General features: G+C 39.2%; 1 protein-coding gene across 1 annotated transcript in view; it reads left to right on the plus strand.

The window, feature by feature from the left end:
• DISC1 (DISC1 scaffold protein) overlaps positions 1-21,645 on the plus strand; it is a 527,908-nt gene that overhangs the window by 453,938 nt on the left and 52,325 nt on the right. The window contains exon 11 of the mRNA XM_078156230.1: positions 19,973-20,255. Coding sequence (XP_078012356.1) covers positions 19,973-20,255 — 283 coding nt within the window. The remainder of the gene's footprint in view (positions 1-19,972; positions 20,256-21,645) is intronic.

A 21,645-nucleotide genomic window follows, 5' to 3' on the forward strand; every position in this document is an offset into this window, starting at 1 on the left:
TCAACTGAAGCCCTCATCATAGAGCAAGGGTGCATTCTTATAACCTAGACCTCTCAGAATCCTTTTCTTGGCATGTTATATTTGAAAACGATTCTAAAGAAGATAACAATCAGCTTATAGGTTGTTATTGTCTTTGTGTTAAACTTGAAGGCATTCTGTGAAATCAGAAATGCAAAGGATCTTGGGAAACTGGCTTTGGATGTGTATTCTATGATAAGAGAATTTTTTTTCATGCCATGTTTCTTCTCATCCATCAAGGTTAAATATATCCCTTCAAGGCAGACTGACTTAGAGTCACAGTAGTATTTTTTTTTTATCAGCAGATCAAAAAAGCATGCCCCATTGTTTTCTTTAGAATGAGAATCTCCTTTTGTTCATGGAATCAATAAATTCAACATGCTGCAGATTAGGTAATGTATGTACGGTAGCTGTAAGAAATAAACAGGGAAGTAAATATTTGCTGCAAAATGTCTTTCTGATTTCCTTGAAAATTACTTAATTTCCTGCATTTGACATACCAGCTCCCCCACTTCATCTAGCTCACGTTTAGAATCAAAGTGCAGATAATCCCCCACAGCAAGAAGCCTGTCATTTGGTGTATCCAGTGGAGATAATTTAACTAGTGCAATGGCATTGAATATTGATAGGAATGTGACAGTCTATGCTTAAAGTTTGGTGTCATATTCAAATGACTGGTTGGGAGATGAAAAGAAAACAAAAAAGATATATGTAATTCCCCTCTCAGGGTCTTATCCAAATTCACTTAGTGGTCGCTTTTTACGCAGCAGTCTATCATCTTTTTTTCATTAATAATCATAATCAAATATACATTATTGGTTTTCAGGCAACAGTGTAATTGCTCTTCCCTCCTTATTTTCTGGAGCAGTCACTTTGAGCGCAGAAAGAGTAGTTACATAATCGGCACTTTCACATAATATCCCAGAAGTCAGTTGTGCCCTCAAGATATTGATGTCAGCTTGCTCACTCTCTCTTGGAGGGAAAGAAGGAAATAATTTTATCAGGCTATTTTTAGACTTCAATTTAGATCTCTGCCCTTATGATACTTTGTGTACTGGGGATAGAGTTGTTGATGCATATCCCTGCTATGAGGAATTTCAGTTTCTAACGATGTTTCACCTTTTTAGCATTTGATCTACAAAAGACACATAGCTAGCTACTCATTCACATTTACCTTGCTACTGAAAGCAAAGGTTTAAGAGTCATATTTTATTTAATTTGTTTGCCAATGAATTTGTTGGAACAAATTGCAAAATTTTCAAACTGCCTTTGAAACTTTAAGCTGGTTATTTCCCCCATCTGAATAAATCCTTTATCTCTCTCACATTCTTTATGAAAAGTTGCTCCATTTAAGCATCTGTACTTTTCTGTCACAGTTCCCATTGCTGAATCTAGTTTCCCAGAAATGACGGGTGACAAGAGTGAAGAAACTATGCTTTTGTTCATTTTTCCACTAGAACGTCATTGAGTCACCTCTTTGTCAATCAGTCCACAACAGTCAACAAGCATTTAACAACTGTCACTTACCTTATGCCAGGCCCTGTGCTAAACCCTTGAAATATAAATGCAAGCAAAAAGGCAGTCCCTGCCCTCAAGGATCTTGCATTCTAATGGAGGAAAACAATGCATTAAAAGAAGCTGAAAAGGGAGAGAGGAGGAGTTGGTACTCAGGTGTCAAAACTGCAGCCTGGTAAGAAATGAAGAGATGGCTGGCTTGGGCACCCTCTTCAGTTAGAGATTCTGGGAGGAGCCATCCACTAAGAGGAAGGGGCACAGGGGTAGAGGGTACCTCTGAGGTATGAATTCCAGGGCTGGAAGGTGAAGCAGTCTCTGGGGCATGGAGTATGGAGGACTTCTTTGAAAAAGAAAAGATTCTTTGAAAAAAATGAGAATGTAAGCATGAAGGTTTCTTATTTTTTGTGGTGGTAGAAGTCCAGGTTAGATTTATCAGACATAATAGTAAAGGATTTGAGTTTCCCATAACGTCTGGAAGCTCAGTTATTTATTGGAAGACAAAAATGGATTGCTGAGAGAAAAAAAGGCAAGTCACATAGAGGAATGTCAGGCATGGCCAAGTTATGACAGTCCTAAGGAAAGGAGGCAGCTGTTGGGTAAGTTTCCCAGAGGATTCTTGAGGTAAGTGAGGGAACCAGAGAAGCCACTACAACCTACTGGTGCTGTGTAGAGGCCACAGATGCAAGGATTGGGAGCTATGAGTAACAGGTATATACTACACAGTTGTGGATGCCCAAGAATACACATCCATAGAACTTTCAGGGAAATAAGCCTGAACAAGATATGGCTTCTGTATTTCCCAACTCCAGTCATGTTACTGAGATTCCCCTATTTGGAGCTGTGAATCTAAGTGGGGAAAATGAGTGAACATCTGAAAAGTAAGAGGGGTCTAGCCATATCCATTCTCTTGTTAACTATTGGAGCTTGGATTGGAATGCCATATTGGAATACCATGTTACAACTTATAATTGGGGTGCTATTTGTAATAAATGTGCATTATTTTCAGATGTTTATTTGAACCTCATTGTTCATAGGGCAGAAAGGTAGAAACAAGGCCAATTTAGATGTTTCCCAAGTTAACTTCTGGATGGCAACAAATGTGAGCTACATTGATTTTTTTTAATAGAAGTTCCACAAGATTATCTGTCATAAAGATGGGCATTGAGACATCTCTTAATGAAATAAGGTCTTTATTGTTATCTTCATAGTTTTTAGGTATCAGTAAATAAGTTAGTCAGGTACTCAAAGAACATCTTACAGATATCTAGATACACCTGTCTAATATTGAAAAGTCAGACTAGTTAGTTTTGCACTGGGTTCATGTATGTGTATGTGCATGCGCACGTGTGCATTTAGCATAAACCTTTGGCTATGAGGATCCAGACCTGCTGTGGTCATTTAGAGTGTGACTTACTTGCCTCACCTCATTAAATGAATTGACAAACATTTAATAAACATTTTATGCCAAGCACTGTGATGAGTGCTGGGAAGATAAATACAAGCTAGCAAGACAGTCCTTCCCTTCAGGGAGCTTACATTCTAATAGAGGAGACAACACATGAGTGGTAGCCAGAAAGTAACACTTTGGTTTTCAAAATTGCAGGAATGTTAATTAATTAATTAATTAGATCATGTTTTTTAGTTCCAGGACTAAAGGAGTGGGAAGGAATAGGAGAGCATGAAGAGATCTCATGAGAAGTGGGTGTAAAGTGAAGCATGTCTGGGGCTTTTCTAGATTTGTGGTCTGGGAGAGACCAATCAGGGTAGAGGGGCCCCAGGGACAGATATTCCTGTAGGGGTTCTTAACTTGGGACTTGTGAACTCCACTTCTTAGTATTTTGATAACTGTATTTTAAATGACAAGTTTCTTTGTAATCTTATTATTTTATCTCACATGGTTAAAAGCATTACTCCAAGGAAAGATCTGCAGGCTTTACCAAATTGTTAAAGGGATCCATGATGCCAAAAACAAAAACAAACAAACAAACAAACAAAAAAACCCTTCTCTTAAGCATGTTTTTTTGTTCAGGTAGGAAGATGTTCAGTGATGTTATGGAGGTGATGGCTGGAGACAAGGGAGGAACAAATTGAAAGTCCAGTTAATGCAAGTAGTGTTGATTCATGGCCTCCTCTTGCAACGTCCTACTCAGCTAATCACTCAAGTCCAATTATTCTTATTTGATTAACACCAACCTAGACTTAACCTACTTTTCCAACATTTTTACATATTATTCCTCTCCACGTACTTTATGGTCCAGCTATACTGGCCTTGTCATTGTTCCTTATGCCAATACTTCCATTTCTGTGGCTATCCAGCATAGCTGAGATGCTCTTTCTCCTTACCTCCACCTTTTAAAATCCATAGCTTCCTTCAAGACTCAGCTCAAGTGTTCCCTTCTGCACAAAGCCTTGCTAGGGTCTTCTAGCTGCTAGTTCCTCCCCTTCCAAGGCTATTTAGTATTTGCTTTGTGTGTATTTTGCATATAGCTATAGCTATATGTGTTATCTTTCCCATTGGAACATAAAATCCCTGAGATTAAGGACTGTTTCTCTTTGGCCTTTGTGTCCTGATGAATACATTGCACAGTAGAAGAATACATTGCCTAGCACACACAGTAGGACCTTAACGAGTGCTTGCTTGGGGGGGGTCACTTTTAGTGGTTTCAGTTGCTTCCTCCTCCTTTAATTCTCAAAGCTCTGATTCACCAATATCTTGATCGAATTTATCTGGCTTGCCTCCGTCTTAAGTTTGCCCTTTGTGTTCAACCAGCATCAGAGTAGTGTGGCCTTCCTGGGAGGATTACATGTTGTAGAATGACTGTGCTTAGATGGCAGTGAAGACTGAAGTCATTCAATAATCAGGAGCTCATCTTCTACCACAATACAAGGCAGATAGGAGGCACAGGGTACAGGGCACTAGACCTGGAGTCAGGAAAACCTGAGTTTACATCCAACCCCAGACACTAGCTAAATAACCCAGGGCAAGCTATTGCTACCTGTTTCAGTTTCATCATCTGTAAAATGGGGATGATAATAGCACCTACCTCCCAAGATTGTGATGAGGATTAAATGAGATAATATTTATAAAGTACTTTGTAAACCTTAAGCAGCGTATAAGTCCTAGCTGTTGTTACTATTACTGGTAACATAGTAAATGAGGAGGGGAGAAGGCTCTTGGTTCTGCGGTGGCTCTTTTGTTGCCATCATGGGGATGAGACTGAGAAAACCCCATATAGTAGTGGTGATGTCAGCAAGGGCACTCCTAGAATGCTGAGCAGAGATGATGAGACCTAAGAGGTGCCTGGGTGACTAAAACAGGTGGGTGGTTCCTTCTTTGTTCGTGGGCCATTCTTATGTGATGGCCATGTAAATTCACCCCACAATCATTTATCATGGTATGTACTGTAGCGAGTATTGCCTCTAGTTTCCTAATATCTACTCAGATCCTTTCATGGCTCCATGCCTATGGTTCCTGTCAGGATGAAGTTCCTTCTTCTTCTTCTTTTTTTTTTTAGGCAGTTGAGGTTAAATGACTTGCCCACGGTCACACAGCTAGTAAGTGTCAAATGTTTGGTCTGAGGCCTGATTTGGACTCAGGTCCTCCTGACTTCGGGGCCGGTGCTCTATCCACTGCGCCACCTAGCTGCCTTCTTGAATCTGATCTTTACTCAACCCTTGACACTGTTTCTTGACTTTGCTTATCATCAGTCTCTAAAAGAGAGGATGTAAGACAAATTCTGAGGACCTACTCAATATATCTGTCTTGCTTTATGAGATCTAGCCCAATGGTGATAGAATGCTATAATAAGTAGTTAACTCACTTTACGTACATTGTACAAATCATTGGAATAAGGTCAAGAGAGTGCAGGCAGTCAAAGGTAAGAAAACTGGTCAATAATGGCTAAGAGAAAATATTCAGCACGTTACAACAGCCCAGATAGCCCATCACAAAGACTTCCTTTCTGTGGCTTAGAAGGATGGACTTGTAAGTTCTGCTTTACCTGGTTTCCAAGTTGTAGATCCTATTAATCAAGTGAAAAATAAGTGCCTACTGTGTGCCAGGCACTATGCTAGGCTCTATAGATATGAAGACAAAATCGGAATGGGCCCTGCCTTCAAGGAGCTTACATTCTACTATGGATTCATCTATCTCCTTGCTTCTATTAAATCTTCCTAAATAAAAAGGCTGTACATGCTGTAGTACTATACTCCTTTCCCACCAACCAACAATAGCTATCTTTGTTTTTTATAGGGCCCTCTAAAACCTAAGACCAGTCTAGTGACAGAGCATAAGAAAAAGAGATAGCTATCTCCCTGAATTTCCAAGTGGTTTTGGTTCAGTTCCTAAAAAATTCAGAAGATGAGGGACCTTTGTGGTTGATCTTGCTTTTCTCAGGAAAACATATAGTGTCACAAACACAGAATGCCTAATACATATTTGAGAAGGATGGCCACACTCCATCCCAGAGGAGAGGGACCATGGTCATGGCTCTCAGGGGCATGAATGACAGCAGACAAGAACAAACACTTGGTAATGTTACAACCTTGTCTTCTGCTACTCAGAGATGGAACATGCCCCCTCCTCTCTGCTCCAGCATACCAATCCACCCATTCCCGTCCCATACAGTGTTGATTCGGGAGGAATACAGGAAGGTAAATTAATGACAAGACTGTTTGGGAGGAAACCATATGTGACTTGGTTTGCATCTCTCTGTAATATTGTCACATTCTTCTGCAGCTGCTGTCTATCTGCTTCATCACCTCTGTTCACGGAGGTGCCAGGCTGACAGTCTGTCACATGGAGTATTTACTACTCCTATTTTCCCTTTTTCTTTGCTCAGTTTAGTTCGGGTCTTCCATTGTCCAAAGCTGGACATTCTTCAGGCCTCTTGGTTTTGAAGGCTAGGAATTTCTCTGCCATGCCCCATACTCTGCATTCGTGCTACACAGTGTGCCAATCAAAGTTTCTTGTTCACCATTCCTGCCTCCAGCCTTCAGGAACTCATGTTTTCTCCCTTCTTCACAGTGTCTCTGCTGCTTTGCAGGTCTGGGTGAGTGGCTGCCCTTCGCCAGGGGTGGCTAGGGGAGGGAGGAAGGTTAAAGGGTAATGATTATACATCAGGAGGGAAGATAATGCAAAGAGTAGAAAGAGCCTTGGCTCTCAAGTCAGAGGACTGGGTTCAAATCTGACCTTGATCAACTCTCTTATCCCTGGGTCTTGTTTTCCTTAATTGCAAAATGAGATGATTGGATGAGGTGGCCTCGAAGGTGTCTTTCAGTAATAGATGTATGATTAGACTTCCCAGAATCAAGGACCTGGAGACTCAGTACTAGGGAAACCACACCTGAGATATCATGGGGTAAAATGAGTCTTCCATCTAGCTCCCAAGCTCATCCCTTTAAAAGAACCAATGTACATAACAGGTTTTTGTATTTTAAAATTCTATGTAATTTCTGTTTTTTTTATCACCTATATTTCCCAAAATATTCCTTCCCTAATCTTCCTCCTTCTTCTAGCAAGCCTCTGTTATAAGAAAAGATCTCAAAAAACAAACAAAAAAATCAGCAAAACTAACATATCAATCAAGTCTGCCATTATCATGTTTCACCCCCAAAGTTCCCCACTTCTGCAAAGAAGAGAAGGGAGGGTACATTCTAGCATCTCTTCTTTGGAGCAAAACATAGAATTTGTAAGTAAATTTTAACTTTCTTCTCTCATCATCCTCTCCTAGTCAGTCCTGTATGTGTTTCTATTTAGCTGTAATTCCTTCTCTCATAACTATTTGGACAGCCTGTCTGTAAGAGACAAGCTTTTATTATGTACAGGTTCATTTTCTGTCTCACTTTCTTGGCTTTCATTTCAATGAAGCTCTGCCTGGGAAGCCACTCTTCTAGGGGCAGAGATAAAGAACTACCCACAGTGAGTGGCCAGTTTCTTTTTTCCCATTCCCATTGAAACTACTGGAAGTTATCCATGAGATATGCTGCAGTGTGATTTATGAGAAATGCTGTCTTCTTGTCTTGCTGCTGTTTCCCTTTAAAATTCTTTGGCCGCCCTTACATAAGCATATGTTTTCATTTATCAAAAGTTAAATGTAACTTTTGTATGTCTGCAGTGCTCTTAATAGGAAGCCTGTTTCTCTGACTTCCAGCTTACACTGGGCCAAAGTAGTGAGCCCCATATGGTTACCTTAGGGACTTTTATGTGAACCAGGGAAATTTAGTCCATAGGTCAAAGACTGAACAAATGTGGGCAAAGTTATCAAACCTAGAAAGAGGCTTCAGTGGGCAAACTATCTTTTCCACAAATATTGCCAATTGACCCTTCTGAGGTGGATGGAGTCCACACTGTTCAAGAGAAGCCTCTGTTAATCTAATATCTGAGGAATTTAATTGATATAAACAGACCTGAGTCATTCATTAGAAAAAGTTATTTTCCCTACTTACTATCATACATACAGATTATTGCAGTGATTGTCCTCTATGGCATGAGCTAGATGCAAGTACAGAATAAATTCATGTTAATCCTGGGATGGATGGAAAGAATTATCTTTACATCATAATATATTCAGCTTACATTTGCCTATCACTGTGCAACCTTTATATCTTTTATCTCCTTTGAACCTCAGAATTACTCTGTGAGAGACTGGTGGGGGAGTTACTATTAGCCCAGAGCTACAAATGAGGGAACAGACAAAGAGACCTTAGGGGATTGCTCAAGGTCACAGAGCCAAGGACAGAAACCAGGTACTCCGATTCGTGATGGAATAGAAAGAGTTCTAGACTACAGGTTTGGACACATGGGTTCTAGTCCTGCTCTGCCCTTGACTATTGGTGTTACTTTCAGCAAATCACTGGTAATGTTTTCTCCTTCACAGTATTTAATGATTCAGAAAACATTAACTTAAAATGGATGTGCAAGCTAAGAAATCATTGTCCTATATAGATGATATATACATGCATGTGCATATGTGTGTGTATACACATATCATATACGTGTGTGTGTGTATGTGTGTGTGTGTATATGTAGAGAGAAAGACAGAGACAAACAAAGAGACAGAGACTTAAAGGATAGAGAACAGGACTCATAGCTGGAAAGACATGAGGTCAAATCCCACCTCTGACATAAACTAGCTCACTGACCCTGAGTAAATAATTTAACCTCTTAGGGCTCTAAATAACTTTCTAATACCACAAGTTATAAAGAAAGTGCCAGCTTGGAGTGTCTCATGCCAGTGAAATCACAGATCTAGTCCCCATCCCTACTTCTCTCTCTCTCTCTCTCTCTCTCTCTCTCTCTCTCTCTCTCTCTCTCTCTCTCTCTCTCTCTCTCCCCCTCTCCCTCCCTCCCTCTCTCCCTTTCTCTCTCTCCCCCCATTCTTCCTACAGCCTCTGTATGTACAACACACACACACATACACACATGTTCATATTATTCAAGAAGAATCTAGATAAACTCATGAATGATTTATTGATAATATGGTAGCTGGAGATTTGGGGAGTTATACCCATAATTTTTTTAGTCTAGTACTTAAAAGTATCACAGTGGGGTGTCAGTTCAGTGTCCCCCTATAAAATAATAATAATGATAGCCAACATTAATATAGCACTTAAAAACATTGTTTCATTTGATCCTCACTATCACCCTATGACGTAGGTACTACAGTTTTTGTCTACAATTTACAGAAATGGAAAGTGAGGCTCAGAAATGTTAAGTAATTTGTCCATGGTCATACAGGTTGTATGTCAGAGGCTGCTTGTGTGAGGCAGAGACCAGGCCTTTCTTGATTCCAGTCCAACATTTGTTTTTTTTTCCACTACATGAGAGATTTCTGAACCCCCTCCATTGTTCTCTCCTCCTCTCAAAGTTGCTTTATACTAAGAGCAATTAATTAAATCACCCTTGCCAATGGAAGTACATGTTGTCCCTTCCCTCTAATGTCAACTCCTCAAGAGCAGAGACGATTTCATTTTTTTTTTTTTGGCTTTTTATACCCAGTGCCTAGCAGAGACATGTTTGGAAGGTAGAACTATAGGTGAGGAATGTAGGGGAGGGAGGAGTAATCAAGAATGAGTCTAAAGTTACAAACCAACGTGAGGAGGAGAATGGTGATGCCCTCAGTAGAAATAGGAAAGTTTAGAAGAGGGGAGGTTTGAGGGGCAAAGATGTACCCCCGTGTTCCCCAACCTCTAAGTCTCTGGTCTATTTTAGTTAGATCATTCAAGAATTTCCCTAGACCCTTTGTACTTTTATATACCTTTTCAGTTAAGTGACATTTTGGGAAGCACGCTAAAGGAGACAGTATCCAAAAAAGCACCTCCCAGTGGAGAATTGTGTCAATTTTTCTTTCAAGGGAAACAGTAAAAGTTGAAGAGTAACATTTCAATCTCTCTAAAAATAGCAAGTTTTTTGAATAGAAGATGAAGCAGCTGTTGCCCAGGGAATGAAAAGGGCTTCAGGAACATCAGGACTATTTGTGCTGCAACTGTTTGCTTTGGAAAAGTTCAAGACCATTGGGCTCACGAACATGCATATTTGATGTTCTCGCTGTGGCTTAATAAAGGGAGCTCGCTTGCAGCATATATAGACTAAAGACCTGAATGAAAGAGCCTCCGAGATCCAGTAATCAATCATTGGGCTCATTTCTAAGATCCCAAAGTCTCTACCACTAACACACTGTGGGTCTGATCACATCATGTCTATTGAAAAAGTACTAGCAGTTCCTGGCTACCTCTAGGATCAAATATAAATCCCTCTGTTTGGAATTAAAAGCCCTTCATAACTTGGCCCCTTCCTGCCTTTCCAGTCTCCTTAACTGACTTTTCTCCACTTACTCTTGGATCTAGCCCTGGCCTCCTTGCTGTTCCTCAATGACACTCCATCTCCCAACTCTGGGCATCTTACCTGGCTGTGCCCCAGGAATGGAATACTCTCCCTCCTCATTTTTGCTCTTTGGTTTTCCTTAAGTGTCATCTAAAGTCTCTCCTTCTATAAAGTCTCACCTTTTCAATCCTTTTTAAACAAATATTTCCCTCCAGTTACATGTAAAACAATTTTTAATATTTGTAGGGGTTTTTTTTGTTCCATATCTTTCCTCCCTCTCTTCCTTCTCCCCTCCCTGAGAAAGTAAACAATCTGATACACGTTATTCACGTGCAATCATGCAAAACATTTCCACATGAATCATTTTCCCAATCCTTCTTAATCTTTGTGCTTTCCTTCTGAGACCATCCTTAATTGATCCTGTATTTAGATTACACATGGTTATTTGCATATTCTCTCCCCCATTAGACTGTGAGCTCCTTGAGAGCGTAGACTATTTTTGTTGTTTTGTTGTTGTTGACTTTTCTTTGTCTTCTTAAAGCTTAGCACAGTGACTTTCCATATTGGGGATGCTAGTTGACTGACTGAAATCACCTTGCCTTTTTATGCCTCAGTTTCCTCATCAAAAAAATAAGGGTTTGAATAAAATTATCAATAAGGTCCCCATCAGCTCCCACCTTCTATGGTCCATTGAAGAGATTGCCAATTAAATCACTGGTTCATTGATTTTTTAAAAGTTTCTTCCACCTTTTCTTCACTAAGATTTTCCTTTAGAATTGATTTACTTGAGACTGCTGTAACAGCCCTAGAAGGAACCACTGAGTATCACAGATTGTTAGAGTTGGAAAGGACCTCAGAGGCCGTCAAGGCCCATCTGTGCTGGAACAGGAATGCTTGCTAACAACTGGTCAACCATTTGAGTAGGCCTCCATTCCACTTTGGGAAAGAGCTAGGTGTTTGGACAATTTCTCCTTTATCAAGGAGCAATCTGCATTTCTGAAACTTCTACATATTGTTTCTACATGAGAGCAATTAAATTCATTAAACATGTATTAAGCACTTACAGTATACAAGACACAATGTAAGTCACAAAGATGAAAAATTACGGTCCCTATCTTCAGGGAGTTTGAGTATAATGTACACAGTGGGTACACAAATAAGTGGAGGAACTATGATGTAATGGACAGTAATGGACCTTAGGTCACAAATATTAGGTTTGAATATTGCCCCAGACATTTGCCACCTATGTGATGCTGGGCCCCAGTTTTCTCATCTGTAAAATGGTAATAATAATAATAATAATGATGGCATCTTCCTCACAGAGTTGTGATGAGGCACAAATGGTAATATATGTATAACGTCTTCTAAATCTTTAAAACTCTCTATAAATGGCAGTTTATCTTATCTAGTTCTTTTCATATTTGCTTTGGAGTTCAGATATCATTATTACAATTTTTTTTTATCACATCCTTCTCATCTTTATTGATGGGGTTCAGAATAGAATTGGTCCTCAGACAAGTAGCCATCCTGTTATTATTCCTTTATATACCATGTCCTATGTGCTCTTTCCCAATGACATAAAATGGTTGCTTCCCAATAAAAAATATTAGGATATAAACTCATCCTTTGTAGACTCAGCAATGGCATCCTTGGCACAATCCCAGTAGAAGACAAAACAACAAGGATGACCTGTACCTCATCCGGTTCCCCCATGATGTTGATCTCTTTGCTTTGAAAGTTTTTTATTCTATTTAGCTTGGAAAGGATGAGTATTTGGGATGGCGCCATCCGTTAGAAATGCTGTCCTGGCATTTTTATGGATTGATGCTGTGTCCAAGTGATTATGAACAACAGTCTAGTCTGTGGTAATTATATGGCTTCAGGATAGCTTGTTGGTTGAATTCATCATTATACTTCTATTCAGTGGAGTTGAACTAGATATGATCCAAAGGCCAAGTCTTTCTACTATGATTGTTCTTTGGTGGTCAATGTATGGTAAATTGCTTTTTGCAGTCGAATGAAAAATTATTGGGGTATGAGGCTATCTCCTTCTATAGGGTTACTGCAAGCATCTTCTGGATTAGTCCAATAGCAGACTAGACAATGGGGACTTCATCCTGTTCCTCTTAGGTCTCAGTATTTTGAGAGCTTTCACTTCCATGGATTTTGTAGGTTCAGGGTATTATGAGGTATGGAAGCATCTACCAGTCTTAAATTTTTATGGGGTAGTTTTATATCTATCTAGGTAATTGTGGGGAATAGTTTTATGCTCCAATTCTAATATAGTTTATTTTTTGAATTTTAAAGATACTTGAAGGTTTGTATTTATATTGGAGAGATTTGTCATCTATTAATTCATGAAACATAGTGAGCTTCTGGTATATAATTCTTGCCACTAGATGATATCTTTCTAGATATTCATTCTTAGGTACTTAATAATAATAATTTTTATTTTTATAATTACTCTTATAACACAAGGGTAAAAGAATCAGGGCAGCTAGATAGTGCCGTGGATGGAGTGCCAGGCCTGGACTCAGGAAGACTGATCTTCCTGAGTTCAAATTAGGCCTCAGACACTTAGTAGCTGTGTGACCCTCTGCAAGTTATTTAACCCCATCAGTTTCTACATCTGTAAAATGAACTGGAGAAAGAAATGGCAAATCACTCCAGTATCTCTGCTAAGAAAAACCAAAAATAGTCATGAAGAGTCAGGCACAACAGAAACAACTGAACAACAACAACAGAAGAATCAGACAGTGCTCTGAGAGATTTGAAAAGGGAGAGGTCATGTTCATTGCAGATGGGGTCAGGGAAATCTTAACTGAGAAGGTGGTATCTGGTTGGGGCCTTGAGGGAAGACATAGAGCTGGTGGGGACATTAAAGATCATGTAGTTTAACCTCCTCATTTTATAGATGAGGAAACTCTGAGGTGAGTTGCTCAGGCATGGTAAGTGGCAGTGATAAGATAATTTATTCTGAGCATGACAGAATATATGAGCAAGGCCATGAAGGTGAGAGAGGGCAGGCTAAGAGTAGGAAAATTAAAAATAGTTCATTTTTTGCCAGAACATACCCTATATTAAAGGGGAAAAAAGCTGGACAGATAAGATAGAGCCTTATTGTGGAAGACCTTGAATGACACAGTCAGATGTTTAAACTTCTGCTTGGCTCCAGAGGACATTATAAGTCTGATCCTTATTCCAAATGGCAAGTCTTCAAACACATGAAGACATCTCTTACACCTCCTCTCTCCCAATCTGCTCTTCTCTAGGCAAAATATCAGTTTCTTTAACTGATCCTCATGTGACATAGTGTCTAATCATCTCACTGTTATTGTAATGGTCCTATGCACATACCTCCAGTCTGCCAATCTTTACTAAAATGTGGTACCATAAATGGTGGTGCAGTGGATAGAGTAGCAGGCCTAGAGTCAGGAAGATACAAGTTCAAATCCAGTCTCAGAAGCTTACTAGCTATGTGACCCTGGGCAAGTCACTTAACACTGTTTGCCTCAGTTTCCTCATCTGTCAAATAAGCTGGAGAAGGAAATGGCAAACTATTCCCAGTATCTTTGTCAAGAAATCCCCAAATGGAATCATGAAGAGTCTGACACAACTGAAACGACTGAGCAGCAACATAACAAGGCTGTGCCCTGTGCTAGAGAACAGGACAATGGGACCGTCACCTCTACAATTCTCTTTGTTGTAGCTCTCATCAAGTATTTTAATATCGCATTATTGGTATAAGCTAACAATGGTACGTGGATGGGTGAGGTTGTGGATTAAGTCTTTGGAGGCTTTTTCACATTGTTGCATTTTCATTATCCATTGAGTATTTTGTAGCTTTAGAGAATGTGGTATTATACTATTTGCAATCATATTATTTGCAATCACATAATATCATTCAGCAAAATGGTATAGTGAAGAGAGAGCTAGCTTTATAGTCAGTAAGAACTGGGTTCGTATTTTATGTCTGACCCTTACTGGTCCAGTGACCCTTGGCAGGTCACTTACCCTCTCAGTATCCTAGATAATAAATTGAAGAACAATTACAGATCCATATTGGTATAGGGAGTTTCCTCAAGTAGAGTTCCCTGTACCAATAAAATTATTTTTGTTACTCAGTTATTTCGGTTGTGTCTGACTGTGACCACATTTGGGGTTTTCTTGGCAAAGATACTGGAATGGTTTGCCATTTCTTTCTCCAGCTCATTTTACAGATGAGGAAACTGAGACAAACAAGGTTAAAAGAATTGCCCAGGGTCACACAGCTAGTATGTGTCTGAGGCCAGATTTGAACTCAAGAAGATGATCTTTAAAAAAATTAACTAATTAATTAATTTTTAGTTTTCAACATTAACTTTTATAAGATTTTGAGTTCTAAAATTTCCCTTCTCCTTCCTCTCTCCTCTCCCCAAGACAGCATGCAAGCTGGTATAGACTATACATGTACAATCATATTAAACATATTTCCTCATTATTCATTTTTTGAAAGAAAAATCAGAACAAAATAGAAAAACCATGAGAAAGAAAAACAACAACAACAACAAAGAAAATGGTATGCTTTGATCTGCATTCAGACTCCATAGTTCTTTCTGTGAATGTGGATAGCATTTTCCATCATGAGGCTTTTGGAATTGTCTTAGATCATTGTCTTACTGAGAAGAGCTAGGTGCATCAAAGTTGGTCATCGCACAATGTTGTTGTTACTGTGTACAATGTTCTCCTGGTTCGCCTCAGTTCACTCAGCATCAGTCTTTCCAGGTTTTTCTGAAATCTGCCAGCTTATCACTTCTTATGGAACAATAGTATTCCATTCCCTTCATATGCCACAACTTGTTCAGCCGTTCTCCAATTGATGGGCATCTCCTTAATTTCCAATTCGTTGCCACCACAAAAAAAGGGCTGCCATAAATATTTTTGTACATGTGGGCCATTTCCCCCCCCTTTTTTAAATGATCTTTTTCAGATACATATCTAGTAATGGTACTGGATCAAAGTGTATGCACCCTTTTTTATAATTTTCTTTGGACGTAGTTCAGAATTGCTCTCCAGAAATGATTGTAGATCAGTTTGCAACTCTACCAACAATGCATTAGTGTTCCAGTTTTCCCATATCTTCTCCAATATTTATCATTTTCCTGTTTTGTCACATTAGACAATCTTATAGGTGTGATGTGGTACATGATGAGTCTTTCTGACCTCAGCCTGGGCACTCTATCCACTGTGCCACCAAGCTGCCCCAGTAAAGTCGTAATTGAAAATAAAACCAAACCATTATTCAAGGGATGTTGGTTTTGAAGACATTGACTTTTGCAGGAACAGTTTAGTATCCTTGAAAGTGCTTTAGTTTCCCAGATGCAAACCTTATCTAACTTATTTTCTATCTTCAGAACTTGTCTAAGATACACTTTTTACTAAAAAAAAAGTACTTTTACTAAAAAGGCACTACTTTTTAATGGGCCCACAAGGCAATTACATGTCAAAGTCTGAGCAGTATGGATTTTTCATCTAGAATTCTGGGTTTGGAGTCAAGAGGTCTAGTTACAATACTTCCTCAGACATTTACTTATATCTTGTACCATACTTATTTTTGTGACCCTGGGTAAGATCCAGAACTTCTTAGAGTCCCAGTTTCTTCTTCTATAAAATAGAGGCAAATTATTGTGGATTTCAGTGAGAGGCTTTGTCATGTTTTGGGGTTTAAGGCAAGTCTTAAGAATGATACTATAATAACTATTAGGGGCAAGTGGAATCAGGTCTATGATTTCATTGGTGTAGGGAAGACCTGACAGAAAAACTACCTTTACTAACATATATCAACAACTCTTCTGCAACATATAGTCTTAGAGAGTTACCTGAAAAATTGAGAAGTTAAGTGCCTCTCCAGAGGTCAAACAGCTGGTGTGTGCCAGAGCTAGAACCCAAACCCAAGTCTTCCTGACTCTCCATCCATTACACCATGCTTTTGTTGTTGTTCAGTCATTTTCATTTGTGTTCAACTCTTCATGACCCCATTTGGGGTTTTCTTGCCAAGATACTGGAGTGGTTTGCCATTTCCTTCTCCCACTCATTTTACAGATGAGGAAATGGAGACAAACAGGATTAAGTGACTTGCATAGAGTCCCACAGCTAGTAAGTATCTGAGGCCAGATTTGAACTCAGGAAGATGAGTCTTCCTAACTCCAAGCCTGGTTCTCTATTTGCAGCATCACCAAGCTGCCTGTATTATACCTTACTGCTTCGTCATAGTAATAGCTGGTATTTGTATACTGCCTTCAGATTTGCAAAGTAATTTCTATATGTTATCTCATTTGTTTTCACAACAAAGAAAGTGCTACAGGTAATTTTCCTGATTTTTCAGATGGGGAACTGAGACCTAGAGAGTTTGAGTGACTTAGCCAGGGTAGCATAGCAAGTAAATTTCAGAGGAGGGATTCAAACCCAGGTCTTCATGACGCCAAATCTTTTTCTATAACACACCCTCTTTTAGGATGTGAGTATATGGAGAACCTCACCATCACTAGGAACCTAGATTTAGACAGAGTTGGAAGGGACCTTGAAGATCACCACTTTGGGAGCAGCTAGGTGGAGTAGTAGATAGAGCACCTGCCCTGGAGTTAGGAGGACCTGAGTTCAAATGTGGCCTCAGACCAAACAACTTGACACTTACTAGCTGTATGACCCTGGGCAAGTCACTTAATCCCAACTGCCTAAAAATAAAAATAAATAAATGAAAGATCATCACTTTATTTTTTTTTCACATGAATCTTTTAATCCCCAAACCCAAAGGCTTTTCTACTCTACTTATTTTAAAGAGATTCATTTTCCCCTGTGGCATAGACAGAGATATACACAGATGTAGATATGTGCTTTGCGCATAATAAGTGTTTAATAATGGTTTTTCGTTCGTTCACAGACGTAGATATCAACATATAAACTTAATTTTTTTATGTATGCCTCCCATATGTTACTGAGAAGCTACTAGTGCTATAAAGATGGGCCATGGTAGAATTAGACTTTGTAGTGTTAGGGTGATACTTGCTCATTGGGTAGTCTCACCTCCAGAATGACTGTGTCTTTTTCAGATAGTTCATGACTAAGAGTGTCTGCATAGGCATTCCAACTTCTAGGTTACCCATCACTGAAGATGGCAGCCAGCCTTAGGCTATTTTAGATTCAAGTATATTCTTTTTTTTTTTTTAATATCCCTGCTGGGAAGGAAGGCTATTATCCATTTTGGCTGTGCCTGCTTTCAATCACTTCAACTTAGTGTTTCTTTTCATATTTAGATGTTTTTGTTTGTTTCTTTGTTAAGTCCTTCACCATTCTCAGCTAAAAGATTTTAATGACAGCAGGTTGGCATTACCATTCAGGATACAAACCCAAAATCCTCTGTGTGGTTTTTTTTTACTTTATATTGTCTGCACTTATTTATTTGTTCTTTTAAAAAAAATTTAGACAAATGCTAAAACTTAAATACATAATAAGAAAAGAAAAAGAAACATAAACTTAAATATAAAATAAGAAAAAACAAAAAATATCAACTAATTTTTCCCCCATAGAGCAGAAAGAGATGGATGCCATCTGGTCCAACAACCTCATTTTATAGATGAGGAATCTAACATCCTAAGAAGATGAATGAGTTGCCCAAAGTAATACATGTAGCATGTAGCGAGTTTCAATTTAATTCCAGGTCCTCTGACTCTAAACTCAATGCCCTTTCCATGGTACACATTCCCTTACTATATGCCTGTTGGCTACATAAAAAAACTATGCCTACTGGTGTAGGTCCTGAGCAGCATCTAGCAGAAGCCATCTTCTAGGGGAAAAATTTTGGCTTATTGGGTTGAGTGTTTACTGGATGGAACATAGCCTTTCACAGCAGCATCTGCCTTGGCTTTTCTGCCTCTCATTAACATAATTCCCCACTGTTATTCAAGCCACAGTTAGGAGATCTCACGCACATTTCACCTTGGACAGGCAGTCATAGTCCAGTGAGCTGGCCAAGTGGTTGAATCTCAGTTGCCCACACATGAACTCCCCCAAACATTACAGCTTGAAGCTTTTGGACTGGCCAGAAGCATGGAGAACATTGAAAATCCCCACCGCAGCTCTCCAAGACCCAAGTAGCAGTGAGTCGCTCATTTGATGGATTTCTTACTAACAACACAATTACCATCCTACGCATGAAGAGCAAAGTTTCTAAAAAATGTGAAATCAACCACTATTTAGTTGAACAGAAACAGATGCAACAAGTTGAAATTTAAAAAAAAAAACAACCAAAACCAACCCACAGTCTGAAGAAAGTATTAAGTGGGCCATCATAAGGCACTGTAATTTTGTAATTTTCTGCCTCTGTATTTCTCTCACCATAGAGCACACAGCACCCTCCCCACCCCCAATTATTTTGCAAAACCTTGGCTTGCAGCACGAGACATTTTTGGAGGCTTAACCTTGGTTTTTGTTCGGATAAGTGCATGTATCCCCAAATTCTGCTTATAACAGGCCGAGCCTCCTCTAGGATTCCTTCCATCTTCTCTACCCTCAAAATAATTTCTGTCTTGAAGGCATAAAGTTAGTGTAATTAAGTGATTAGTAGCAAATTATTTACAAAAGGAGGAACTTTTTCTCTTTGGAAAAAAAAGTTGTCGGAAAATATAGTTGTGCCCATCCTTTCAGGAATAATATCAATCCAATCCATTTAGGTCCAGTCAAACTCCTGCCATATGTCATTGTGTGTTGTGAAGGTTACAAAAGAGTGAATGTCATCATCTCTATCTTACCATCTATTGTTGGGTGAAGACTTGAATGCATGGAGGGAAATAAAAAAATCATATGATTAAGTGGTGCATTGGGAGTGACAGATGGCAATTACAGTAGGAGTTTGGGGGAAGGGTCTTTAGAGATCATTTAACCTACTCCCTTCATTCAGCAGGTCAGGAAACTAAGGCCCTGAAGGGGGAATTGATTTGCCCAAGATCACATAGCTGGCAAAAAGGAGAACAAAGACTCAAAATCAGATCCTAAGGCTTGACCTATCACTTTTTCTACCTGTAATAACATGATGCCCTTAATCTATGAGGTCATTCTCAGTTACTTGATGGCAACTAACATGCACACACACACACACACACACACACATGCATGTATATACACATGCATGTATGTTTGTGTGCAGGCATGTATAACCACACATATACATACATATATACAAACACATAAACATACATGTTTGTGTATAAACTCATGCATGCATATTCATACACATGCACATATACATATGCATATACACACATACGCAGGTATACTGATAAGTCATAGGAACATCAGCTATAACTGGAAGGAACCCTGGAGGTCGTCTAGTCCGCCTCCCAATTTTATAGATGAGATAACTGAGTTATAGGGTGATAAAATCATTTGCCCAAATCACACAGGTTTTAAGTGTCAGAGGTGGTATATGAAATCAAGTAGACCCCTCTTGGGGGTGATTATGTATCCAGCCCTCTGTTTACAGGGTAGAAGAGAACAGGGTATGGACTTCATTTGATACCTACTCCATCATGTTAATCTCAGTGTACATGTGTGTGTGTTTCTACATTGTTATTGTTTCAGCTCCAGGAGTCAGCTTCTAGAAAGAGTGTGGGAAGCTGATTTGGAAGCTTGTCAACTTTTGATCCGGGGCTTCCAGCTTCAAGAGGTCAGCAGCAGTGTTTCGGAAGGAGAGGAGATTCAGATAGACCGCTTCGAGATGGCCACCCCTGCTCCTGCCTCTGTCACCTCTCTCCTCCCGAGGCCCATTTCAGAAGATGAACTGAAACCCTTTTGTCAGCTGTCTGAGGAGAGGCAAACAACCCTGTACCCCACCATTCAGGGTGGTGGCTGTGAACAGAAAGAGGTACCCAGATTTGTCTAAGGGGCTTTCCCAAGGATGGAGTTTCCCCAGGAGCACCAGACTGTCATGATTCAGGTTGCCAAGTATAAGATGGGTTCTACACTGGGCTCTAAAAATCTGGTTCAAGCACATCTTTTTTTAAATTAAAATTTATTTATTATAAACCTAACAAAGATCAATCAATCACCAAGCATTTATTAAGCACCTACTATGTGCCAAACTTTGTGTTAGGTGCTAGACATATAAATAAATAGAAATGAAATTAAATAGGAATGGAGAAGAAACAATCCTGTCCTCAAGGTGTTCATATTATAATCAGGGAGACAATAAGGATATATGCATATACACACATATATGCATATATATGTGTGTCTGTATATACACAAAATATATACATATGTATGTATATATGTATATGTACGCATGTGTATATATATGTAGATACACATATGTGTATATATAAAATGTATACACATTTATGTGTGTATATGTGTATTGCTATACACACACATATATGTGTATATACCTACTTATATATATTATACTTACTTATGTATGTATATACATAATAAATCCTAGGTCCTTAAATATAAGGTAGTTAAAGAGTGAGGGCACTAGCATTTGGGGAGATCAGAAAAGACTCCATTTGGGAGGTGGTGCTTGAACTGTTTCTTGAAAGAAGAGAGGTGAAGTTGGAGAATCCCTCAGGCATGTACAGCATCTAGTAGCAAGGTCCAGAGATGAGAGATGGAGTGTCATGCATAAGAAACAAAGAGAAGGGACAGCGAGGTGGTACAGTTGATACAGGAGCAGCCCTGGAGTCAGGAGGACCTGAGTTCAAATCCAGCCTCAGACACTTATCGGCTATGTGACCCTGGGCAAGTCATTTAACCCTGCTTGCCTCCCTAAAGACCTCAAAACAAAACAGACAACACTGAAGGCTAGTCTGGCCTCTTTTTTTGAGAGGGGTGAAATTAATATCCACTGAGGATGGAAAGGTTGCTTAGAGTCAAATTCTGAAGGGTTATAAAAGCCAATTGGAAGAGTTGGTATTTTATCCTAAAGGAAATAGGGAGCCACTGGAATTAATTGAGTATGGGAAGTGGCGTGGTTGTATCTTTGTTAAAAAAGTATCATCCACCTCAACAGTCATTAACCTCTGCTTATACAAAGAAGAACAGAAAAAGAAATGTATGTGAAACTAGAAATCTCTATATTGTACAGCTTGTTTTTAAGTATATTTTAAATTTAATATGTTCTGCTCATCTGTGACCCCCTCTGAACTTGTTTCTGCTCTCTTTTGTGTATTTTTAAATGTTTCATTGGTCTTTACTGTCTTCCTTTTTTAATCACTCTCATTCCCCATTTCTTCCCCAAACAACTTTTCCCTTCC

This window comes from Phascolarctos cinereus, unplaced genomic scaffold (assembly GCF_003287225.1).
Source record: "Phascolarctos cinereus isolate Bilbo 61053 unplaced genomic scaffold, phaCin_HiC Scaffold_5;HRSCAF=322, whole genome shotgun sequence".
Classification (NCBI taxonomy): Eukaryota; Metazoa; Chordata; class Mammalia; order Diprotodontia; family Phascolarctidae; genus Phascolarctos; species Phascolarctos cinereus.